Source organism: Eulemur rufifrons, chromosome 2 (genome assembly GCF_041146395.1).
Source record: "Eulemur rufifrons isolate Redbay chromosome 2, OSU_ERuf_1, whole genome shotgun sequence".
Taxonomy (NCBI): Eukaryota; Metazoa; Chordata; class Mammalia; order Primates; family Lemuridae; genus Eulemur; species Eulemur rufifrons.
This window is the reverse complement of record NC_090984.1, coordinates 10,113,333-10,138,990: the sequence shown is the minus strand read 5'-3', so window position 1 is coordinate 10,138,990 and position 25,658 is coordinate 10,113,333. Positions and strand designations below refer to the sequence as shown.

The window sequence follows — 25,658 nt, the reverse complement described above, 5'->3', positions numbered from 1 at the left end:
GCACTGCCCCCTTCTCCAGCCATGGCTTCCGGGTCGCTCGGGGCGCTGTGGGGATAATAGAGTCCAGAGGGTTCGCCTTACGCCACCTGGCGGTCAGGAGGAAGCATGACAGGTGCGGCGCCCCCTCGCGGGGTAGAGTCGGACCCCAGAGGGAACGTCCCTGAATCTGGAAATCCATCTGGGTTGGAGAGAGGGGAACGAGGTGGGCCCGCGGCCTCCCTCATCCATATCTGGGGCGCTCCTGGTAGCCGGAGTATAGAGCACAAATGAAAATTACTTTTCCAAAAAACGTTTTTCTTTGAAAACATTTGAATTTCTCTCAGTAAACCCACTCAATACTGATACTGTAGTGAACATCGTAATTGTTAATGAAATTATTTAAAGTAAATATTTTGATTGGTTGAATTTAATTTAAATAAATTAAAGTTATCTATAAATAACATTATTTAAAGCTGAAAATTTAAATCCTATTGAATATATTATATAATATATATATATTTTCATCTGGCAAAGCATTTATTGGGCATCTACTGTATACTGGGTCCAGTGGTCAACAAGGCAGATATAGTGCCTGCGTTGTGCAGCTACAGTCTAATGGGAGAGGAAAACATTATATAAGAAATTATGCAAATAGGCCGGGCGCGGTGGCTCACGCCTGTAATCCTAGCACTCTGGGAGGCCGAGGCGGGTGGATTGCTCAAGGTCAGGAGTTCGAGACCAGCCTGAGCGAGACCCCGTCTCTACTAAAAAAAATAGAAAGACATTATATGGACAACTAAAAAAATCTATATAGAAAAAATTAGCCGGGCATAGTGGCGCATGCCTGTAGTCCCAGCTACTCGGGAGGCTGAGGCAGTAGGATCGCTTAAGCCGAGGAGTCTGAGGTTGCTGTGAGCTAAGCTGACGCCACGGCACTCACTCTAGCCTGGGCAACAAAGTGAGACTCTGTCTCAACAAAAAAAAAAAAAAAAAAAAAAAAAAAAAAAAAAAAAGAAATTATGCAAATAGAATAGATTCAAAAATTGTGATATGAGAGGCCCATGAGAGAGGAGAAGGAGGAAATGACTTAAGTTTGGATGGTTGGGGGTTATAAAGGGATTTCCACTCCTTTTTTTAAAAAAATAATTTTTAGAGATGGGGTCTCACTCTGTCACTCAGGCTGGAGTGCAGTGGCACCATCATAGCTCACTGTGGCCTTGAACTCCTGGGCTCAAGTGATCCTCCTGCCTCAGACTTCCAAGTAGCTGGGACTACAGGTGCAAACCATCATGCCTGGCTCCACTCCTCTTTAAGAGCATGAGTGTCTTGCCTTTAGGGAACACACTGGATTTTCATGCATTTTTTCCTTTTATTTTTAGTTGACATGTAATAATTGTACATATTTATGGGATACAGTGATATTTTGATACGTGTATACAATGTGTAATGATTAAATCAAGCTAGCATATCCATCACCTTAAATATTTATCATTTCTTTGTCCCATGGAAATTCAAAATCCTGTTTTCCAGTCTTTGGAAAATATGCACTAAATTGTTGTTAACCATATTCACCTTATAGTGCTGCAGAGCACTGGAACTTACTGCTCCTAGCTAGCTGTAATTTTGTATCTGTTAACCAACCCCTCTCTATCCTCCCCTCTCTCCTCTCCTTCCTCGCCTCTTATAACCACTAGTCTCTCTACTCCCATAAGCTCATTTATTTTAGGCTCCCACATGTGAGTGAGAACGGGTATTTATCTTCCTGTGTCTGACTTATTTCACTTAACATAAGGGTCACTCGTGCTGCTTCAAATGACAGGATTTCGTTCTTTTCCATGGCCGAATAGTATTCCATTATGTAGTATATGCCACACTTCATTCATTCATCCAGTGATGGGACTTGGGTTGGTTCTGTATCTTGGCTATTGTGAACAGTGCTGCGGTAACCATGGCGGTGCAGGTATCTTTTTGATACACTGATTTCCTTTCCTTTGGGTATACACCTAGCAGTTAGACTGCCGGATCATATGGTAGGTCTATTTTTAGCTTTTTTAGAAACTTCCATACTGCTTTTCATAACAGCTGTACTAGTTTACTAACAACAATGTATGAGAGTTACCTTTTCTCTGAATCCTTGCCAGTGTTTGTTATTTTTTTGTCTTTTTGATGATAGCCATTCTAACTGGAGTGAGATGATATTTCACGGTGATTTTGATTTGCATTTCCATGATGCTTAGCGATGTTAAATCTTTTTCTGTATACATGTTGGCTGTTTGTATGTTTTCTTTTTGAGAAATGTCTATTCATGTCCTTTGCCCACTTATTAATGGGGTATTTGTTTTTTTCCTGTTGAGTTGTTTGCATTCCTTGTATATTGTGGATATTAGTCCCTTGTTAGATGAATCATTTGCAATGTTTTCTCCTATTCTACAGGCTGTCTCCTTGAAAGGGTGTGAGATTCACATGCAGGCAGAGAAAGGGGCAATTATGTGCTGTGAGTTTATTTCTCTTACGTTCTGTTTGATAGTTTATTTTCCTCCGTTAGGTTATTAGCAAGACCACCTTTCACTCCTCACTCTGTTAATTGTTTTCTTTGCTGTGCAGAGGTTTTTGGTTTGATGTAGTCTCATTTATCTATTTTTGTTTTTGTTGCTTGTGCTTTTGAAGTCTTATGCATAAGCTCTGTTGAATATTTTTGTAGAAATAAGACAAGTTGCAATTATATTAATAATATTCTTCTGGTTGTTACTGTAGGGAATTGGTATTGCATTTCACATCTGTTACATTAGGGCTTACCTGTTTGCAAATTTAAGAGTGTGATACATTGTTTAATTTCACCAAATATTGAGCTCTTTGGATTCTATGTGCAACTGTAACAAATGCTGTGCTAATTTATCACTCTCTCTGGAATCCTAAAGTGGAACACAAAGAGAAGCCATTGAATGGGTGCTTGGCAGTATTGGGAAATACTGCTTGGTTATGCAAGAATAAATTTCATTTCACATGCTGTTGTCAGCTGAATTGTGTCTCCAAAAATGGGTTAAAGTCCCAATACCAAGAACCTGGGAATATGACCTTATTTTAAAATAGGGTCTTGGCTCCTGTAATCAAGTTAAGATGTGGTCACCCTGGATTAGATGAGTATTAATCCAGTGACTGGTGTCCTTATAAGAAGAGGGGAATTAGGACACAGAGATACACCCACAGGGAGAACATCATGTGACAAGGGAGGCAGAGATTGGAGTGATGCTCTCCACCCAGGGGACTATTGGCCCAAGTTACTGTTTATCTGGGGTCAGGGGAAGTTCTCACATCTCAGAAGAGGGAACTTCAGTGGATCCACACCTCTCACTACTGTCTAATTGCAGACAGAGGCAAACATGAAAGAGGTTTCCTCTTACCACTTTCGCTCTAGGGAGCAAAGGTTGGATGCTCTTGGTGGATAAAAATATTAATAGTCATGGTTTAGCAAATGTATATCACGTGCTAGAGACATATACATATATATTCAGTGGCTCTCATTTAATCTTCTCCGTGACTTTGTGAGGTTGGAATAATTACCAACGCTATTTTATAGCTGGAGAGACTGAGGCCCAGAGGGGTCTCATGGCTTGTCTGCTGTCATTTAGTGGATACATGTCACAGCTGGGCTTTGGGCTCCGTCTGTGCCTCCAGTGATTGGTCTCTTTCTGTAGCACCTGTCTTCTGAGCGATTGTAGACTTGAATTATGGTGTGGGGACCCTGACTTTGTGGTATGATGTGGTTGGAACAGACCCCCCGGGCTGAGAGAAGAGACCAGGGGCTGAGTTCTGGGTCTGTTGCTAACAATCTTTGTGGCTCTCCTGGGGCTACTACGATAATGTAGGTGAGCGTTGATGAACACCAGGCAGCTAACCGTGAAGGCTGGAAGGATTCTGGATCTATTCTGAAGCTATAGCTAATAGGATCTGCTGAAGGATTAGATGTGGGGTGTGAGAGAAAGAGAAGAGGAAAGAATGACTCCAAGGTTTTCAGCCTAAGCCACAGGTGAGAGGGAGGTGTCATTAACAGAGATGGGAAAGAAAAAATGCAGGATGAGGAATTCTTCTTCTTTTTTTTTTTTTTTTTTGTCAAGACAGAGTCTCATTTTCTTGCCCAGGCTAGAGTGAGTGCCGTGGCGTCAGCCTAGCTCACAGCAACCTCAAACTCCTGGGCTTAAGTGATCCTCCTGCCTCAGCCTCCCGAGTAGCTAGGACTACAGGCATGCGCCACTATGCCTGGCTAATTTTTTCTATATAGATTTTTAGTTGTCCATATAATTTCTTTCTATTTTCAGTAGAGACGGGGTCTCGCTCTTGCTCAGGCTGGTCTCGAACTCCTGACCTCGAGCGATCCTCCCGCCTCGGCCTCCCAGAGTGCTAGGATTACAGGCATGAGCCACCGCGCCCGGCCGAATTCTTCTTTTTGATAACTTTTCAGACATAGTACAGACCACTCCAGGATTTTAGCCCCCTGCATGTTGGTGCTTGTCTATGAAGAAAGGCTAGACTCTTGTTGGTCTTGCTCTTTTTTATGCCTGTTTCTTAGCACAGTGCCTGACACATTATAGAACTCGACAAACATTCTCTTTTCCCCCCAGAAAGTTACAGCTTGGTTTAGCAGTCCTAAGCTCCCTAGGGGAATCTCTCCTGTAGCAGCCCACGAGGTTAGGGGTTCCTGGCCTACTTATAACAGTCATTGTATGAAGGAAGCTCAGAGTTATGTCTTCCCTCCTGGTATTTATGGTTCTTTTGCAGAACTCCCTGTCCAGATGCAATTTACCAGTCAAGCATGGCTTTTCCCATAAACAATGTTGCCTGGTTACACAACTGATCTTCCAACTTTATCAAGTTTCTAGGGAACAGAGCTAGAAAGTTGACCCAATGTCAAATTTGTCCATAGAGAAAGAGAAAGACTTTCATTAACTTTTTACTCAAATCCTGTGCCTTGAAAAATAAAAGTCTAAGAGATTCTTTTAGTTAAAACTAATCTATTTCTTAAAGAGAGATTCATAGTGTTTATTTTATATTTTCCCTTTTCAAAGATACACTCATCTTAAGAGTTATAAAATAAAATAAAGAAAATATTTACAAAATAAAAAGTATGAAAAAATAGAAAAATGTAATAAAAATAAAAAGAAAAAAGAAGGGAAGAATCACAAAATTATGGAAAAAAGACAACAAAATTTAAAATAAAAATCAATATAATAAGAGATTTAATAAGATAAAAAGGAAGAAGAAGGTAATAAAATGAAAAAACAGAAAAAAGAAACATTAAAAAAGGAAAAAACCCAAAGATGCACTCACCTTATTCTTTCTTTCGTTCTTTCTCTCTCTCTCTTTCTTTCTTTCTTTCCTCTCTGTCTCTCTCTCTTCCTTCCTTCCTTTTTTTTTTTTTTTTAAGAGATGGGGGTCTCACTATGTTGCCCAGGCTGGTCTTGAACTCCTGGGCTCAAGCGATTCTCCCACCTCTGCCTCCCAAGTGCTGGGATTACGGGCGTGAGCCACCACGCCCAGACTTGAAACTAAAGATAAATGTTTCTCTAGCGACCTCAATAGTTCCACTGCTGAGGAAAATCACATAATATTTCAAGGAATGTTGAAGATGATTTATCAGAAAATTCTCAATTTAGTTTAACTTAAAAACAACATATTCTAAGGGTTTCTGGTGGGTGGGTGTGGTGGGTGTGCACACGGGAGGTGTGAAACCAAGCCACATAGGAAGAGTTTTTACAGATTTAGAGCTTAGGAGCCCATTTGGTGATCCAGGGATGGAGCTTCTTAGAAGTATATGCTACTGTTTCTCCAAAAGGACGAATAAGGGACACATATGGGAGAAATCTCACATAGTGCTGGAAGCTCATTCTTTGGTGCACTGAGCCAGAGTTAGCTCAAAGGAAGAACAGAAGAATACCAGCAACCAGTTCCAGAGGTATCCTCTTTCGTTAGAGGATCCTCTTTTGTTAACAGGACCCTTTTCTCTCCCAGGGAGGCCCCATTATTTCCTGCATCCTCCTTCAGAATTATGCAGAGCAGCGGGGGTGGAGTCCTGGAGCCCTTTCCCTGGTGGGCTCACAACCACCTTTCCACAGGACGGTGGGAGGGATGGTGATTACCCTGCTTTGCCTACGCTTGTACATTTCCCCCAGTGGGATTCTACGTTAGATTACAGTGGTGCTGGTGAGATGTTTTAGCCACACCTCTTTGCACAACAAGAATGTATACAGAAAGCAGCTTGAGCACTGTTCGTGAGCAGGGAAGAGGCACTGAGAAACAATACACTAATAACAAGAATGAGGAACTCAAACCAGGTTATCAGGAAAAGGATTCATACCCTCCAGGAAAGGGAGGCTGTGCTATGACAAGGAAAGGAAATTCAGGGTGTCAAGGGGTGCGTGCATGCGTGCGTGCGTGCGTGTGTGTGAGACATTAGAATAAGTCACATGTTCTCTTACCTCACTGGGTTTTGAGTCAGGGCCAAACTTGCTGGAAAGCATAAGTGTCTCGGACTCAGATTTTAGTTTCACGATCGCTCTAAACCATTTTTGGTATTGTTTCTGGACCTGGAACATCAAAGGACATAGCAGGATGTTTTTTGTTAACGTTGGTGAAGCGGAGGAAAGTCAGTGAGTGGGGAAGAAGACAGCAATTTGTTATTAAAAGACCTTTTCCCACAAAATGTGGCATATCCAATACAATGGAATATTATTCAGCCTTGAAAAGGAAGGAAATTCTGACACGTGCTACAACATGAATGAACCCGGAGGACCTTATGCCAAGTGAAATAAACCAGACACAAAAGGAAAACTATTGTGTGATGCCACTTATAGGAGGTACCTAGAATAGTCAAATTCATTGAGACAGAAAGTAAAATGGTGGTTGCCAGGGACTTGGCAGGGGGAAATGGAGAGTTATTATTTAGTGGGGACAGAGTTTCAGTTTGGGATGACAGAAAACATTCTAGACATAGATCGTGGGAATGGTTGCACAGCACTGTGAATATAAAGCCACTGAACTGTACACTTAAAAATGGGTAAAATGGGCCGGGCATGGTGGCTCACATCTATAATCCTACCATTCTGGGAGGCCAAGGCATGAGGATTGCTTGAGCTCACGAGTTCAAGACCAGCCTGGGCAACATAGTGAGACTCCATATCTACAAAAAATAGAAGAATTAGAGGCTGGGCATGGTGGCTCACTCCTGCGATCCCAGCACTTTGGGAGGCTGAGGTGGGAGTATTGCTTGAGGCCAGGAGTTCGAGACTAGCCTGAGCAAAAACGAGATCCCGTCTCTAGAAAAAACAGAAAAGTTAGCCGGGTGCAGTGGCACATGCTTGTAGTCCCAGCTACTCAGGGGGCTGAGGCAAGGAGATCTCCTGAGCCCAGGAGTTTGAGGTTGCAGTGAGCTGTGATGATGCCACTGCACTCTAGCCTGGGCAACAGAGAGGGGCTCTGTCTCAAAAAAAAAAAAAAAAAAAAGTTAAAAATGGTAAATTTTCTGTTATGTATATATGTATATTTGACCACAATAAAAAATTTATAAAATACACGTATGCAAAAAACAGACAATAAAAGTTACACAAAATTCCTCAGTCTAGTGAAAATCACTGATACTGTTTTGGTGGTATCCTTTCACGCATCTTGGTTTGGGTACCCCAGAAGCAGATGCTGAGACAGGGGTCAAGTGAAGGAATTCATTTGAGGAGTGATCCCAAGGAACACCAGTAGGGTGGAGAAAAAGTGATGCAGGGGAGAGAAGGCAGCCAGCAAAGGATGCATAATCAAGGACGTTCCCACTGTGGACAGCCAGGGCTCAGTCTCATTGGGGTGCAGTGGAGAAGTCCTGCCACTTGAGGGGCGAGGGAGCCGGGGTATTCATCCACCAGCTCCCATCAGTCCTGGGTTGCTGGCTGTCCTGAAGGGCCATTACTCTCTGGCACCACCATCTTATGAGTGCATGAGCTAGATATGTCTCCTGGGCAGTAAGAAAGCCCCAGACACAGAGTCATAGGTATTTGCAATAAGCAACCCCAGGCATGCAGAGATAAATGCCAAAGGGATATGAGAGGGCTGTCGACAGCATCTGCTGCACCAGGGTTTCCCAACCTGGGCACTGTTGACATCTTGGGTTGGATCATGCTCCGTGGTGGGAGACTGTCCTCTACACTGTGAGATGTTTAGCAGCATTCCTGGCCTCTACCCACTAGATGCCAGTAGCATCTCCCACCCCCATTGTGACAATCAAACATGTCCCCAGACATTGCTGACTGTCCCCTGGAGGGAACAAAGCTGCTCGTCATTGAGAACCACTCTGATATGCCATAAATACCCATACCCACATGTATTAATAAATAAGTACAAGACAATAACATAAACAATACATTCTTTTTTTTTGGTAATCTGACTCAATGTTCAATGAAGCAATAAATGTTTATATATATAATATAAACAAATATAATGGAACCCTCTGGAGTAATGTTTTTGAAATTTGCTTTTTCACTAATGTATTTTGAATATCCTCCCAGACATAAAATATTCTTGTGCCTGGACAAATATTAACATTTGAATGCTCTCTAAGCCTGTGGTTGTCCTTTGTTCTCTAGGTAATGTCTGCCCTGTCATCCCAGTTTCTTCCTTCTCCATCCTCTGAGGAGCTGTTCTTTTTTTCTTTCCAAGTTTGATTCTTTGGGTGCCTGTATTAAGAGCCAGGAAAAGAGTAGGGGGAGGAGGGAGGGAGGGAGGGTGAGAGAGAGATTGAGAGAGAGAGAGAGAGAGAGAGAGAACACACCAGGAAAGAAAGGAAGTGTATCAGTCAGGACAAGTTTTGTGTATCAGTCAGGACAGGTGTTGTTGCAGTAACAAACATCCCCAAAATCTTAGTGGCTGAACTGCACAAGGGATACCTGAACTATGTATCCTGTTTATGGTATTTGAGGAGTATAAATAAAAAGCTTGAATGATTTTGTATTTCTTCTGGTTGCCAGGCTATGTTTATTTGGCCTTTGTACCTTCTGATGTGGACCACATGGATCTGGGATTCATTGGGGTTTCAATCTGTATCTTGTTCTATAGACATAGGATAATTTAACTAAATTTAGGTAAAACCTGGGTCAATAGTATAGAGTTGCATCTTGTCTAGGGGTTCAATTCTAGAGCCAGCATGCAGTCCACATTACGCCTGAGCACCTCTTAGTAAGGGACCATCTTGAAGACTTTTTCAATAAGTTCACAGCAGCCAGTATTTCTCTAGTGTTGGACACACATCACCATTTCTTTTGTTCAGCTGCAGACAAGTGAATTGGCTTGAATTTAGTAGCCATATTGAATAAAAACTATATGTCATCAAAAATTGGAGGGAAGAGTAGGTATTTTTGCATTGTGCTTACTCAGGTGCATGCATGCACTGAGGGGTTGCCTACAGTTTTCTTTGGCTATACGCTTGCTTATAATGAGATGGATGAAAGGATGGGTAGGAGAAATATGTGACAAAGCAAATATTGCACAATGTTAATTATAGAATCAGGTGATTGGTATACACGTGCCCACTGTATAACTCTTTAAACGTTTTTAGATGTTTGGAAATGTTCATAATAAATGCTGGAAAAATTAGCTTGTTATGTAATTTCATTGCAGAACTCTTAAAACATATGAGTATGGAGACTACAGCACCACACTGAAATGTGTTTAAGAATTCATGTTGAGCAGCTTGTATTATTATTATTGTTATTTTGAGACAGGTTCTTGTTCTGTTGCCTGGGCTAGAATGTGGTGGTGTGATCATAGCTCACAGCAACCACCAACTCCTGGGCTCAAGTGATCCTCTTGCCTCGCTTCAGCCTCTTGAGTAGCTGGGACTGCAGGTGTGCACCACCACACCTGGCTAATTTTTTAATTTTTTTTATAGAGATGGGGTCTTGCTATTGCCCAGGCTGGTCTCAAACTCCTAGCCTCAAGCAGTCCTCCCACCTCGGCCTCCCAAAGTGCTAGGATTACAGGCTCGAGCCACAGCACTTGGCCTAGATTTCATTATTGATCTCCATTATTCAATACTCTGTGGTAGTATTATATCTTGTCTTAGCCTCAAGGTGGGTGGAGTGTTCATTTCCCATTGTTTGGGCTTAGCTATGTGACTTGCTTTGGCCAATGGGATATTAGTAGAAGTGATGCAAATAGAATTGCAGGCTTAAAATGACCTTGCCCAGTGGGGTTTCCCTACAAGGGCTGTCTAGAAAGTATCCAGCCATTGTTAATATAATTTTTCATATTACATGGCTGTATACTTTCTGGAAAGCCCTCATATTTGTGATTTTGCTATTGTTATGAGAAGAATATATGCCGAGGAGCTGTTCCCCTTTCTACCTAAGCCTCAGAATGAGTCACAAGGAGCCAACCTGAACCTGATCTGCATCCTGGAGCCAACCCAAGTTGCGCCCATCTAACCTGCACACCCAAGAATGAGAAAAATGAACATTTGTGTTTAAACCACTGAGATTTTTTGAAGTTGTTTGTTATGCAGAATTAGCTGACTGTTACAAGCAGGAAAGCTGAAGAAAAACATGATTTTTTTGATATAGCCATTATTTAGTTTCTGCAAGCTGTTCATAAATGATGTACCTTACAATCAACAGCATATTTTTTAAACATAGTAAAGCATGTTTAATTAAATTAAGGTGCAACATAGTAAATTTAATTATTGTAAATTGAATTAAGGTATAACATAGGAAAACATGCCAGGTGCACTGACCCTAAGTGTACAGCTTGATGAATTTTAATGTAAGTAACCACTTGTGTAAACCACTACCCAGATCCAGGTATGGAACATCTGAGCATTCCAGAAGTTTTCCTCATGTCTCTTTCCAATCTACACCCCTAGTCCGAGCTCCAAGGTAACCACTTCAATAGCAGCATTTTTACCCTTTTAGACAGAGTCTCGCTCTGTTGCCCAGGCTAGAGTGCAATGGTGTCATCACAGCTCACTGCAACCTCAAACTCCTGCTCTCAAGCCATCCTCCTGCCTCAGCCTCCCAGAGTGCTAGGATTACAGGTGTGAGCCTGGCCCAAATTTTTCTTAAGTTTAAAACAACAAAGAGAGAGGTCATTGTTTACCTGCTGGCTGAGGACGCAGTAGACCAGGAAAATGAAGAAACCCTGAAGGCTATTGATGATAGTGAAGAGGTAAGCCATGACCTGGGCAGCTGGACCCACCTGCAGGATGCCCAGGCACCACGTGCAGCCCAGGATGAAGAGCTGAAGTGTTGCCTTAAGTGTCAACATCCTGAGAGGAGTCAGAGATGATGATGTCAAAAAGCTAATAATGGATGTAGACACCCCTATAGTGTAGCTGTTAGAGTGAGGATTCTGAAGATAGAGTATCCAGGTTTAAAGTCAACCCAGTGCTAAGTAAGTGTGTGACCTTGAGGCAAGTTACTTTACCTTCTTGTAACTCAGTTCCCTCATCTTTATTATAGTCTTATTTCAGGGAGTTGTTATACAGATTTTTTTTTTGAGACAGGGTCTCACTCTGTTGCCCAGGGTGGTGTGTAGTGGCGTGATCACAGCTCACTGCAGCCTTGAACTCCTGGACTCAAGTGATCCTCCTGCCTCAGCCTCCTGAGTAGCTGGGACTACAGGTGCACACCACTATGCCTGGCTATTTTTAATTTTTTTTTTTTTGTAGAGAGGGGGTCTCATTGTGTTGCTTAGGCTGGTCTTGAACTCCTAGCCTCAAGAGATCCTCCTGCCTTGGGCTCCCAAAGCACTGGGATTACAAGCATGAGACACTGCGTCTGCACTGGAGTTGGTTATTTTTGGTAAAAAAAGTACACCTGTATGCATCTTGTGTTTGTATGGCAGAAACTGACTGTTTTCTCCCTTCTACTCCTCTTTCTTTTAGTGTTAAATCTTGTTCTCCTTTGAGATTTATCAGGGCATGTGGCCATCCAGTTAGAGACTACATTTCCCAGTGTCCCTTGCAGCTAGATGTCATCATGTGACCAAGGTCAGCCAATGGGATATGAGCAAATATGGAATGTGCCACTTCTATGTCACCTCCTTCCTAGGGGATGATGGAGCAACAAAACAGAAAGAACCTAGGTCCCTGGGTCACTTTGTGGAGCAGAGCTTCTCCACTAGCCCTGGGATGCTCACCCCTGAACTGTGACATGAGAGTGAAATAAACTTCCATTTCATCCTTCTTTTTTGGGGATCTTTTTGTCACAGCAGCTTAGCCTGTATTGTAGCAAATACAGGTTCTCATGAACTGTGACAATGGAAGATGACCCTGGCCTTGCTAGTCCCTGGAGCATGGTTGTGGGGTATCCGTGTGTGTGTGTGTGTGTGTGTGTGTGTGTGTGTGTAGGAGGGACGAGTAGGGGCGGGTACAACAGGGAGTGGGAAGTACCATCTGTCACATCCTACCTCGTGTCTGGATGGTTGACACTTCACTACTGAGGGAGAAAAGTTTCCTTTTCAAAATCCGAAGGACCAAGAGCAAAAATACTAAATTCACCTGCAGGAACACACAGACAATGTAGAGTGCAAGTTAAGATAGCATGTAGTGTCCACTTTAAATTGCACACAAAAGCTCTACCTCCCTGCACATGGGTCGAACTGGTAGCAGGTGGAAAAACCAAATGACACAATGGAGGAGATGCACGCCCCTTGTTCTATCTTGTACCCGGCACTTCTGGCGGCTTTTCCTGGGTTAGGAACGTCAGAGGCACATACTCACACAGAAAATGGCACAGACTGGGCCAAGGAAACCCCAGATGAATCCCTGATCCAGGTTGAGCCAGCAGCTGGGAACAATTGGAAAAGGGACACAAAGAGAGGTCAGAGGAAGCACATGACACGAACACGAAGTGGCACTTTCCCTGTCAGAAAACATTTCCAACTCCTCCTGAAAGTCAGCTGACGACAATCACGGCTTTGATTTCTCACTGTCATGTGCCAGCGTTATGTCAGACATTTTGATTTTGAGACAGGGTCTTGCCCTGTCACCTGGGCTAGAGTGCTGCAGCGTCATCATAGCTCACTGTAACCTCACACTCCTGGGCTCAAGCGATCCTCCTGCCTCAGCCTCCCAAGTAGCTGGGACTACAGGCGTGCGCCACGGTGCCCAGCCTACATTAAAAATTTAAGAGCATAGTCCCGTTGAGTTTTCACACAAGAATTCTGAGGTTAGGACAATGGGTACAACTGTTCCTCTCATTTCACTAATAAGGGGACTGAGACGTGAGAACTCGAAGTTCCAAATCATGGGAAGGATGAAGCTGGGACCTAACCCCCAAATCTCCCTCCTTTCAGAACCTTCTGAACTCTCACTGCTGTCTTATCCAGACCCACTGGAGAAGAGGTTAGAGCTGCCATAAAGGGGAACAGAGAGGCCATTGGATATGTGTATCCTCCTCCTCCTCATGAATGCTGCCCCCACAAAAGCTTTCCTAGGAAACCGTCCACGGCACAGGGCGAGGGTCAAGCTCACTGATCAGGGGTGCCATAAAGGTGAGGCTTAGATGCTGCACAAATGGCCACAGCCACAGCGGGGACGCCGTAGCCAGCTGGGAATGTGAGCCACTTCGTGAGTCTGTTCATGCTGGGGTAGGTGAGCACCGTCAGGTTCCGCGCAGTGAGGAAGAGGTGCAGGCCCTCCAGCAGCATCCAGGTGAAGGAGGCCAGGTAGGGGTAGTGTAAGGCACCAGCAACTACAGCACACAGCACCTGGAGGAGGAGTAAGGTCACCAGAAGGGGTTGTCAGGGAAGAGTGTGGCCCCAGGACCTCTCCCTGACATTGGCATTAGGCTCTGAGCACCTGGCGTTAGAGCAAGAGCATTCCTTTCTGTTTGTTTATTTATTTTTTTTTAGAGACAGGGTCTCACTCTGTCACCCAGCCTGGAGTGCAGCAGTGTGACAACAGCTCACTGCAGCCTTGAACTCCTGGGCTCAAGATCCTCCTGCCTCAGCCTCCCGAGTAGCTGGGACTACAGATGCCACCACCACACCTGGTTAATTTTTCTATTTTTAGTAGAGACGGGGTCTCGCTATGTTGCTCAAGCTGGTCTCGAACTCCTGGCCTCAAGTGATCCTCTTGCCTTGGCCTCTCAGAGTGCTTGGATTACAGGCATCAGCCAGCACACCCGAAGTTTGGCTATTTTAGATTCTACATGTAAGTGAGAGATCACGCAGTATGTGTCTACTGTGCCTGGCTTATTTCATTTAACATAATGTCCTCCAGGTTCATCCATGTTGTCACAAATGAGAGGATTTCCTTCTTCTTTTTTTGTTTTTGGAGATAGAGTCTCACTCTGTCCCCCTGGGTAGAGTGTAGTGGCATCATCATAGCTCACTGCAGCCTCAAATTCCTGGGCTCAAGCGATCCTCCTGCCTCAGCCTCCCAAAGTGCTGGGATTACAGGTGTGAGCTATCGTGTCCGGCCTCCTTTTTTTTTTTTTTTTTTGTTGGCTGAATAGTATTCTAGGACATAAATCTACGAAGGTGTTATTTCTCTCCTTTGTACCAGGAAGGACACAAGTTGATCCCTGAAGACAACTCTAGATTCATAACAGGCTGGAGCCAGCACCAGAGCAATCCACAAAACAGACTTTACTAACAAGCCTTTGTCTATGATTTCTTTCCCATATTCTTGTCTTCCCACAATTTGCTGCCTCTAGAGACTCAGATCCTTTTCCTTTGTCTTGTTACTTCTCCAAAAACTTATTCTTTATGGAAGATGCTGGTGCTCTAATCTACCTTTTCGGGAATTACTCATTTCTTGAGTATCTCCCATGTATATAGGAAATATGCACCCGTGTTAATAAACTTACGTTTGTTTTTCTCTTGTTAATCTGTCCTTTGTTTCAGGGGTCCCAGCGAGGAACTCAGAAAGGTACAAGAAAAATTATGTTTTCCTCCTCTACAGACACAAGGCCGTTGCATGAAGGTATCCCGTGCGGCATCGCTCCGTGAGCCCGCACCCCCTAGGGCAGGGCAGGGGTCCTCTTACACCACTAGTACCTTGGGTTCAGTCGGGTCGGTCGCCGTGAGGAAGAGGAGGTGGGCCAGGAAGAGGCAGAGCGAGAGCTGCAGGTGCAGCGAGGTGCGGTGCTCTGGATGGCTTTGCACAGGAGGAAGGTGAGGGCCGCCAGGAGGAGGCACAGCAGAGAGAGGCCCAGCCCCACGTAGGTGGTGACGGTCAGCACAGGATCCTCCTCCTGGGACCCAGAAAAGGAGAGTTCACGGTCATGCTTTCCTGCTCTCACAGTATGGTTCTCCTCCCTGGACTGGGGCATCCTAAACACAGGCACCAAGCCCCGTAATAGTGTGGAAAGTGTCTGCTAGGCTGTCCTTTTGGTTTGTTTGTTTTCAGCTTTATTGAGGTACACTTAATATATAAAAATCGCACACATTTAATGTATACATTTTTTTTTTGAGACAAGATGTCACTCTGTTGCCTGGGCAAAAGTGCAGCGATGTCACCATAGCTCACTGCAACTTCAAACTCCTGAGCTCAAGAGATCCTTCACTCCGCCCCCTAAGGAGCCGGGGCTACAGGTATATGCCACCATTCCTGGCTAATTTTTTGTAGAGATGAGGTCTCGCTTTTGTCTGGGCTGGTCTAGAACTCCTGGTCTCAAGTGATCCTCCCTCCTCGGTCTCCCAAAGTGCTAGAATTACAGGTGTGAGCCACAGCACCTGGCCTCAAATATTGATTTTTAATTGGCAAATTATAATTGCATTTATTAATAGGGTACCATGTAATGTCATGACACCTGTTTATGCATATAATGTGGAATGATTAAATCTATGATTTAATGATTAATTAATTTCTTTTCTTCTTATTAAATCACCAAAATCTGGAAATACTAGATGTAAACCTGAAAATACTGTCTTCAAAATCTTGATTCAGACTGGCCACATTTCAAACGCCCAATAGCCACAGGTGCTCCTGGCTGCCACATGGAACAGTGCAGGTCTAGAACCACTGATGGGGACTATATTACACACATTGTTTAGTCTGCCTCCATGAAACCTGACAAGCTCAAATCACAGTGGTGACCCACCTTCACATGCTAGAAACTCAGAGTCACAAACTTGGAGAGAGACGTGTTCCTCTTGGGTCCGATAGCAGCACTCACCACCTGGGAATTCAGGTAAACTCAATGTTTCTCACCCATCTCTTCAAAAAATGATGCATTTATGATGTTTCCAAGAGAAGAGTAGGAAATAAAGGCTACTGCACTGGGCCCTGAGGAAACAGAAAAATGGAGTCTTTAAAAGTGCCGTCATAGCCGAGCACATCAGTGCACACCTGTAGTCCCTATGACTGGGAAGGCTGAGGCAAGGGACTTCCTTGAGGACAGGAGTTCAAGGCCAGCCTGAGTAACATAGACTGTATCTCTAAAAAAAGAATTAAAAATCTTTTTCATATGTTTATTGGGCATTAGTCTATCTTCTTTTTGAAAAGGTTCTGTTCAGTCTTTTGCCCACTTTTTTTTATGGGGTTATTTGATTTTTTTTTGATTTGTTTGAGTTATTTATAGATTCTGGTTATCAGCTCTTTATCAGATGTGTAGCATGCAAATATTTTCTCCCATTCTGTAGGTTGTCTGTTCACTCTATTGATTGTTTCCTTGGCTGTGCAGAAGCTTTTAGTTTAATCAAGTCCCATTCTTAATTTTTGTTGTTGTGATTGCCTTTGGGGTTTTCTTCAGCTAAGATGTGGAATCAACCCAAGTGCCCATCGATACATGAATGGATTAATAAAATGTGGTCTATGCGTACTATGGAGTACTCTGCAGCCATAAAAATGGTGAACTAATACCTTTTATAACAACCTGGATAGAAGTAGAGATGATTCTTCTAAGTGAAGTATCACAAGAACGGAAAAACAAACACCACAGGTACTCACTATTAAACTAGAACAAATTGATCAACACCCATGTGCACATAAGGTAGTAAAACTCAGCAGAAATCAAGTAGGTGGGGCGGGGAGGGGTTGGGTAAACTTACATCTAACAGGTGCAGTGCATGCTACCTTGCTTACGGGCACACTTATAACTTTGACTCAAACTGCACAAAAGCAAAACATGGAATCAAAATGTTTGTACCCCCATAATATTCTGAAATAAAAAAATTAAAAACTCAAAGTGCCGCCGTTCCTTCTATTCTCTTTCCCTCTGGATTCCTCAGGCAGTACTTTCCTTCCTCGTATCTGCCAAGCCCTCGTCCTTACCACCCTGGTGCTCAGGAACTGCCTAGCAAGCTACTTGGGAGGCTGAGGTGGGAGGATCACTTGGCCCCAGGAGTTTGAGGGTGCAGTGAGCTATAATTGGGCCACTGCACTCCAGTCTGGGTGACAGAGTGAGACCCTGTTTCTAAATAAAATAAAATAAAATAATAAGAACTAAAAGTGAATTGTATTCAGTGGCACAGAGTACATTCACAATGTTGTCATTACCTCTATCCGGTTCCAACACACTTTCATCACCTCCAAAAGAGACCACATACCCATTAAATAATCACTACCTTGCCCCTCCCCAAGCCCCTGGAAACCATTAATCTACTTTCTATGTCTACAGGTTTAGCTGTTCTGGACATTTCATATAAATGCAATCATACAACATGTGACCTTTTGTGTCTGGCTTCTTTCAGTCAGCATCACGTTTTTCAGGCTCATCCTTGCTGTAGTAGATATCAGTACTTCCTTCCTTGTTATGGTCAAATAACATTCCATTGTATGGACATACCACATTCTGTTTACCCGTTCATCCACTGATGGACACCTGAGTTGTTTCTGCCTTTTGGCTATTTTGAATAATGCTGCTGGGAGGACAGTGTATTCTTTTTTAAAAATTTAAAAAAATGTTTATTAAATTTTTTTAATATGAAGTGGGGAGTGAGGAGGGTGATTCAGTCCCCCCTCCTTCTTTTGGGACAGGGTCTCATTCTGTTGCCCAGGCTAGAGTGCTGTGGTGTCATCGTAGCTCACTGCAACCTCCAACTCCTGGGCTCAAGCGATCCTCCTGCCTCAGCCTCCTGAGTAGCTGGGGTTATAGGCATGAGCCACCGTGCCCAGCCAACAGTATATTCTTATGTGTATTAGTTTAAGCTATGCTGGGGTAAGCCATCATCTTAATTAGGACTTCACACTTTAGGTCTGATTACCTCGAATCAGAAACACCACAGTTAAGAGATGGCCACTACAAATATTAATACTTCAGGTGTCTTTATCTCTGATCAAACCAGACATTTTTCTTTTTCTTTTTTTTTTTTTTTTTTTTTTTTTGAGATAGAGTCTTACTCTGTTGCCTGGGCTAGAGTGCTATGGCATCATCATAGCTCACTGCAGCCTCAAACTCCTGGGCTCAAGCAATCCTCCTGCCTCAGCCTCCCGAGTAGCTGGGACTACAGGCATCCACCACCATGATAATTTTTTCTATTTTTAGCAGAGACAGGGGTCTCACTCTTGCTCAGGCTCGTCTTGAACTCCTGACCTCAAGTGATCCTCCTGCCTCAGCCCCCCAGAGTGTTAGGATTACAGGCGTGAGCCACCGTGCCTGGCTGGTGATGGTTCATTTTAATGTGTCAACTTGGCTAGGCCATGGTAGCAAGATATGTGGTCAAACACCAGTCTGGATGTTGCTGTGAAGGTATTTTTTAGATGAGATTAACATTTAAATCGGTAGACTTTGAGTCATGCAAGTTGCCTTGTATAAGGTGGGCAAGTCTCATTCAATCTGTTCAATCTTAAGAGAAAACAGCTTGAGGTCTCTTGAGGAAGAGGGAATTCTGACTCCGGACTATCTTTGGATTCAAGCTTCAACATCAACTGTCCTTCCTGGGTGTACAGCCTGCCTGTCTACCCTGCAGGTTTTGGACTTGCCAGTCTCCATCATCACAAGAGCCAATTCCTTAAATTATCTCTCTCTCTTTCTCCCCCCACCCCCGACATGCTATTGGTTTTGTTTCTCTAGAACAGGGGTCCCCAACCTACAGTGAGTTGTTTAATTGTTTCATTATATATTACAATGTAATAATAATAGAAACAAAGTGCACAATAAATGTACTTGAATCATCCTGAAACCATCCCCCGCTCCCTGGTCTGTGAAAAAATCGTCTTCCATGAAAATGGTCCCTGGTGCCAAAAAGGCTGGGGACGTCTGCTAGAGAACCCTGATGAATATTCCCACTGATGTTTCCTAGGATAACCTCCCAAATAAATTCCTCACACTTGTCCCAGAATCTGCTCCTGGGTGAACCCAAACCGAGACACCCCTGAACTGCAAAGAAGTCTCTTCCATGCTGAAGGATAGAAATCCTCCACGTTGGGAGGATGTCTTTTGTTTTTTAAAGGGCAAAACTCGCATGACACAGTCTGAGGGTAGCAAACACATTAGGGGAGGAGCCTACTGGGCTTGTGTCCCCACGACTCACACAATGATGCTGCTCTGTGTGAGGGATTCTGAAGGCAGCTATCACATGTACCTTGTGTGTTTCCCTGGACAATGTCATTGCAATGGATGTCCAATGAGTTCATTTGGGGCTTCAAGCTGAATGTCTTCTTTTCTTCAGAGCAATTGTCTGTAACCACTCGAGTTTCAAAGGCTGGTAAGAAAAGCAATGAGCAGGCTTAGTGATGTTATAAGATGTTTTAAAAATGTGCATAGTAGCTAGTTGTGGTGGCATGTGCCTGTAGTCCTAGCTACTCAGGAGGCCAAGGCAGGAGGATATCTTGAGACCAGGAGTTCCAGTCCAGCATGGCCAACATAGTGAGACCTTGTCTCCCCCCAAAATGTGCATAGCAACATGAACATCTCCTTTACTGAATGTCTAGGATGTGCCAGACAGCAGGCTAAGAGCCTTATACATGTCATTTATTTTTATTCTTTATTTTTTGTAGAGACAGGGTGTTGCTATGTTGTCCAGGCTGGTCTTGAACTCCTGGTCTCAAGAGATCCTCTTGCCTTGGCTTCCCAGAGTGCTGGGATTCCAGATGTGAGCCACTGTGCTTGGCCTCATGTCATCTTATAACCGTCTCCTATAACCCCGTGAAGGATCATTATACAGATGAGGAAACTGAAGTTCAGAAGTTAGGTGAGACTGTAACTCCTGCAATCACGTTCTAGCACATTGCCTTTGAAGCAATAATTCTATTTCTGTGCATTTATCCTCAGAAAACAATCATGGACAAGAGCGCAGATTTGGCTCCAAGAAAGTTCCTAGCAGCATAGATAACAATGGTGAAAAATGGGTTATTACCTAGACTTTCAACAAGAAACAATTCACTTTCTATGGCCATACCACCCTGAACGTGCCCAATCTTGTCTGATCTTGGAAGCTAAGCAGGGTTGGGCCTGGTTAGTATTTGGATGGGAGACTTTCAACAAGAAACAACTGATTACATAAGTGATGACATTGCCCCATAATAGGAACCACGCTTCCAGTAAAAATGAAGTCATGAAAGGATTGTGATCAAGAAGCAAGCTCATGGAATAAAAGGTAACCAGGCGAGGTGATGGATGTGCTAACTGGATTGTGGTAATCATTCCACAACATATGTATATTAAGTCATCACGTTATGAATCTTAAAGATATACAATTTTATTTCCCAACTTCCTCTCAATAAAGATGAGAAACAAGAGGAATGAAGCTCATGAAAATATTTAGCTTAAAAAGCAGATGGCGCAAGGCTGGACATGAGCTGGAAATTGTCCAACTGGTTGATGGGTGTAGCAGGGTTCTTATTGTCTCTTTTGGTGTATGTTAGCAGGGTTAAGAAAAAGCAAATAACAAAATAGCACATCAAGAATGATGCTATTTTAATAATACTTTATAATACTACAGAGAAGAGAGATAGAATAATCATAAATATAGCAATCACCACCCTAGTTCTAAGTGCATTACATGCACTACTATTATTCCCATTTTACAGATGAGGAAACTGAAGCCTAGTGAGGTGAAAGCACTGGTCCCAGATCAAACAATTAGGACTTGGCAAAATCAGCAGAGATGACCGTGATGCATAATCTGAAAAATGGTTTAATTTTGAACTAAAGTGTCCGGATTCCAGTTTCCCAAGAAGGTTAGGCATTGAATTTTCAACAAACAAACAAACTACTTTTAAGTTAAAATTTCAGACCCGGGATTAGAAACCACGGGCAATCTTTTTAGTAAACAGCTTTACTGAGGCGTACACACCAAAGTGTACAATGTGATGAGTTTTATTGGGTGTATACACCAGTGAAACCAACACCACAATCAAGGTAGGAAACATTTCCCCCAATAATTTCCCCCCAAATTTCTCATGCCTCTTTGTCATCTCTCCCTCCTTCCCTTCCTTGTCACCATAGATATGTTTGCATTTTCTGGAATTTTATATAAATGAACTCATGCAGTGCATTTTTTTTTCTAATTGCTTAATCCAGACCCCAATGGGTAACTAGTCTCCAGTATGTATAAGGTGACATCATCTTCTTACCCACAGTACTGTCTTGGACTTCCTGGACTTTTTGCCCTGGGAATTTCAAAGCAGTTTTTAGAACATCTAATTCCACATCCCGGAGGATAGATGTAGCTGCGGATGCAACTTCTTGTTTCTTTTCCATTTGCCATTTGGTGATAAATGACTCAAATTGGTCAACAATCTGTTGCAGCTTTAAAGACATAAAAATTTAAAAAAACGTAATCTGATAAGTCCCATATCTAAAAGAATGGCAGAAAGCACGAGAAAGCAGGCTCTGGAGCCAGAGGAACCAGGTTCAAGTCCTGACTCCACTGTTTACTGGCTGTGTGGCCTTGGGCAGATCACTCAGCCACTCTGTGCCTCAGGACAGTAAAAGGATTTCATAGAATTTTCTGGAAGATTAAATGAGTTAAGAGATGCTATGTTTTTAGAACAGTTATCTGTATCTAGTAAACATCATGTAAGGATTTGTTAATATTAACATCTTTTTCCAACAGGGTAGCGGTAAGTTTGTTATAAAGAGACCAGTGGTTCTCACCTGGGAGTGATTCTGCCTCCTCCCCACCACTGGAGATATTTGGCAATGGCTGGAGACATTTTTGGTTGTCATGACAAGAGAGTGGTTGCTACTGGCACCTAGTGGGTGGAGGCCAGGGGTGTTGCTCAACATCCTACAATGCACGGGACAGCCCCTATCACAAACAATGACCCAATCTCAAATGTCAATAGTGCCAAAGTTCAGAAACCCTAAAATAGAGTTATAGCCCAAAACACACTGTTATTGGCCTTTTTAAATCAAGAAATTTGTCTATGAAGTCTAGCAAAGAGTTGGGTCAGTGGCTGGGGAAGAAGGAAGGGCGGCCAAAGTGAAGTTTTGAAAGTCATAATAGAGGTGATTTAAAAGACTATTTTTATGCCAATCCCACCTCATCCTTGTAATCGAAGTGTGGTCCTTGGACCAGCAGCATTGGCATCACTTGGGGGCCTGTTAGAAATGCAGAATCTGGGCCCCAGCTCAGGTGTACTGAATCCAGATCTGTACGATGTGATCTGAGAGACCGAAATAGGTGACCTGTATCAGCTAAAACAGACCCTGAGGTTAAGGGAAACAAAGGTTACCCACAAGTCCAGCAGAGGGTGATATGTTACTTGGTCATTTAGGGCAATCCAGAACAGTTGCAGGATTTCGGAGAAAAGGCCCTAGGGGCTAGCTGTGAGCCTTTAAGGCAGAGAGGGCAATACCAACTCTTTTTGGACCCCTCTGTACAAGTTTCCAATTGCTGCTATTGCAAATTACCATGCACTTAGTGGCTAAAGCAACATCAATCTATTGCTCTTACAGTTCTGGAGACCAGATGTCTGGAATCGGTTAACATCAAGAATGTTGGCATGGCTGGTTCCTTTTAAAAGCCCTATGGGAGACTCTGTTTACTTTATGTTTCCAGTTTCTAGAAGCTGCCTGCATTCCTTGGCTCATGGACCGTTCCTGAATCTTTATTTATTTTTATTTTTATTTTTTGAGATAGGGTCTTACTCTGTCACCCAGGCTGAATTGCAGGGGCATCATCATAGCTCACTGCAACCTTGAACTCCTGGGCTCAAGCGATCCTCCTGCCTCAGCCTCCCAAGTAGCTAGGACTACAGGCGTGTATGACTATGCTTGGCTAATTTTATCTCTTTTTAGTAGAGACGGGGTCTCGCTCTTGCTCAGGCTGCTCTCAAACTCCTGACCTCAAGTGATCCTCCCTCCTCAGCCTCCCAGAGTGCTAGGATTACAGGCGTGAGCCACCTCACCCAGCCTAGAATCCTATTCTTATTCATTCCATCGCCCATTCCTGTTCCAGCCAGTGATGTGGGTGGAGAGTTCATGGATAACCGAAATTCACAAATACTCCATCTCAGAAGTGTCCAGGACTCTGCCTCGAGTTGCCAAAAAGCAAGCTTCAGTCACGTTTGATTTCATAGATATATACTGAATATCTCATATATAGAAGGTACTGTGCTAGGAACAGCAAAGGTGAGGGAGACATGATATTTGCTTTTAAGTATAGCTTATATTATTATTATTATTATTATTTAGAGACAGGGTCTTGCTCTGCTGTCCAGGCTGGAATGCAGTGATACAATTATAGCTCACTGTAACCTTGAATTCCTGGGCTCAAGTGATCCTCCCACTTCAGCCTCCTGAGTAGCTAGGACTACAGGCACACAACACCAGGCCTGTAAAATTTTTTAAATTTTTTTGTGGAGATGGGGTCTTGCTATGTTCTCAGTCTAGTCTAGAACTCCTGACCTCAAGTGATCCTCCTGCCTTGGCCTCCCAAAATGCTGGGATTGCAGGTGTAAGCCACCGTGCCTAGCCTATTTTGATAGACTTTATGGTCTATCACCTGCCTCTAAAACTAAATAGCTGTGAGACTTTGAGCATTTCACTTAACCTCTCTGTGATGCCATTTCTTATCTATAATGTGGAGATGTTGTCCAATAACGAATGTAAAGCAATTTTAGTCTGATTCCAGGCTAGAGTAGCGGCTTAGTAAATGTAAGCTTTGATTGATATTGTGGTTGCTGATATTGTTGCTTGATCTGGGGCCAGAAGGAGGGATGAGATTTCAGAGTTGGGGAACCACCTGTACAGAGGTGGTGATTGAAGTCATGGAATCATGATGTTGCCTGAAGGGAGAGGGAGTAGAGAAACAGAAGATCCTAGGCAGAATGCTGTGGGAAAAGTGTTATAGCAAACATCTGGAGCCAGAAGGCTTAGGTTCGAATCCTGGCTCTGCCATTTACTAGCTGTGTGACCTTGGACAAACAACATAACCTCTCTGTGCCCGTTTTCTCATCTGTAACGTGGGGATGATAATAATAGCATCTATCCTGTAAGGCTACTGTGAGGCTTAAAGGGGTTAATACATGTAAGGTGCACAGTGAGTTCTCAAAAATGTTGGTTGTTATTATTTTATGTGCATGAATTTATGGGGCACAAGTGTAATTTTGTTATATGCACAGGTTGCATGGTGGTGAAATCAGGGCTTTTAGGCATCATTCAAGTAACTTACATTGTAGCTATTAAGTAACTTCTCATCAGCCGCCCTCCTCGACCCCTCCCCCCCACCATTTGGAGTCTCCATATTCTATCATTCCACGCTCTATGTCTGTATGTACACATTACTTAACTTCCTGTTATAAGTGAGAACATGAGGTATTTGTCTTTCTGTGTCTGACTTGTTTGACTTTAAGATAATGGCCTCCAGTTCCATCCATGTCCTCATTATCATTCATTTTCTTGGCGCAAGAAAAAGAAAAAGGAAGGGGAGGAAAGAATAGCAAGAGAGACAGGAAAAAAGTCAGTGCAATGCTAGGTCATAAAAACTTTCAAGGAGGAGAGGACATCAATTAAAAAAAAAAAAAAAGAACTTGTGATGAGGAAGATGACGAACAACCCATTGCATTGGACCAAAAGGAAAATTTTGGCAACATTGGAGAGCATAGTCTGAATGGGTTGGTGAGGAAGGAAACCACAATCCAAAGGGAAAAGGAGAAAGTGTTCAAAGCAGAACAGAAGAAGGAGGAGAACGAGAAGACTGCTAATTGTTGAACCAAGTAGCTCCTGACTGGGGGTAGGTTAAGTGCAGTCACTGTTGTGGTCACACTGAGATGGGGAACCAGCAGGGCCTGCTTAACACAGAATCAAAAGCCCTGACCAACCCGATCAAAAACAGGACGTTGTGGCAGAACAAGTGAAGACAGGTCAAAACCAAGATGGCAAGGAAATTAGCCGCTGCTTGACCTTGCGGCTCATTATACCTGAGTTATAATATATTCGCATGCTAAAAAAGAATCTCCCACCAACATTTCCATGAGGGACCCTACAAAGTAAGGAAAGGGAAGGGTTCCCAGTTTTAGGAAGTTACTGCTCGTTTCCAAGAATAACATGAATGTTCCTCCCCTGCTCAGCCTATGATTAAGCCAGTGCTTAAATAAAAAATAAATAAATAAAAAGGCCCCAAAGTTGTACTTTTCAGCAGGGAGAACTAGCCTCTACTCTGCAGAGATCTTTTATACCTCCTGAATAAAACTTGCTTTTGCTTTACACCATACGCTCGCTCTTGAATTCTTTCTCGCACGGAGCCAAGGACCCACTTGGACTCCAACACTGGGAATTACTTTGCTGTGACACCACGTACCTGGAAGAAGCCAT

At 43.3% G+C, this 25,658-nt stretch overlaps 1 protein-coding gene across 1 annotated transcript; it reads right to left on the bottom strand.

Annotated features, from left to right (window-relative positions):
• Positions 1–77: 77 nt before the first annotated feature.
• LOC138397224 (adhesion G protein-coupled receptor E3-like) lies at positions 78–25,658 on the bottom strand. The gene is given in 13 exon segments (XM_069491196.1): positions 78–241; positions 6,458–6,560; positions 11,104–11,272; positions 12,408–12,505; positions 12,728–12,794; positions 13,481–13,716; positions 15,010–15,095; positions 15,098–15,206; positions 16,056–16,240; positions 19,480–19,599; positions 21,473–21,647; positions 22,384–22,507; positions 25,645–25,658. Coding segments are annotated over 13 exon segments (1,650 nt in total).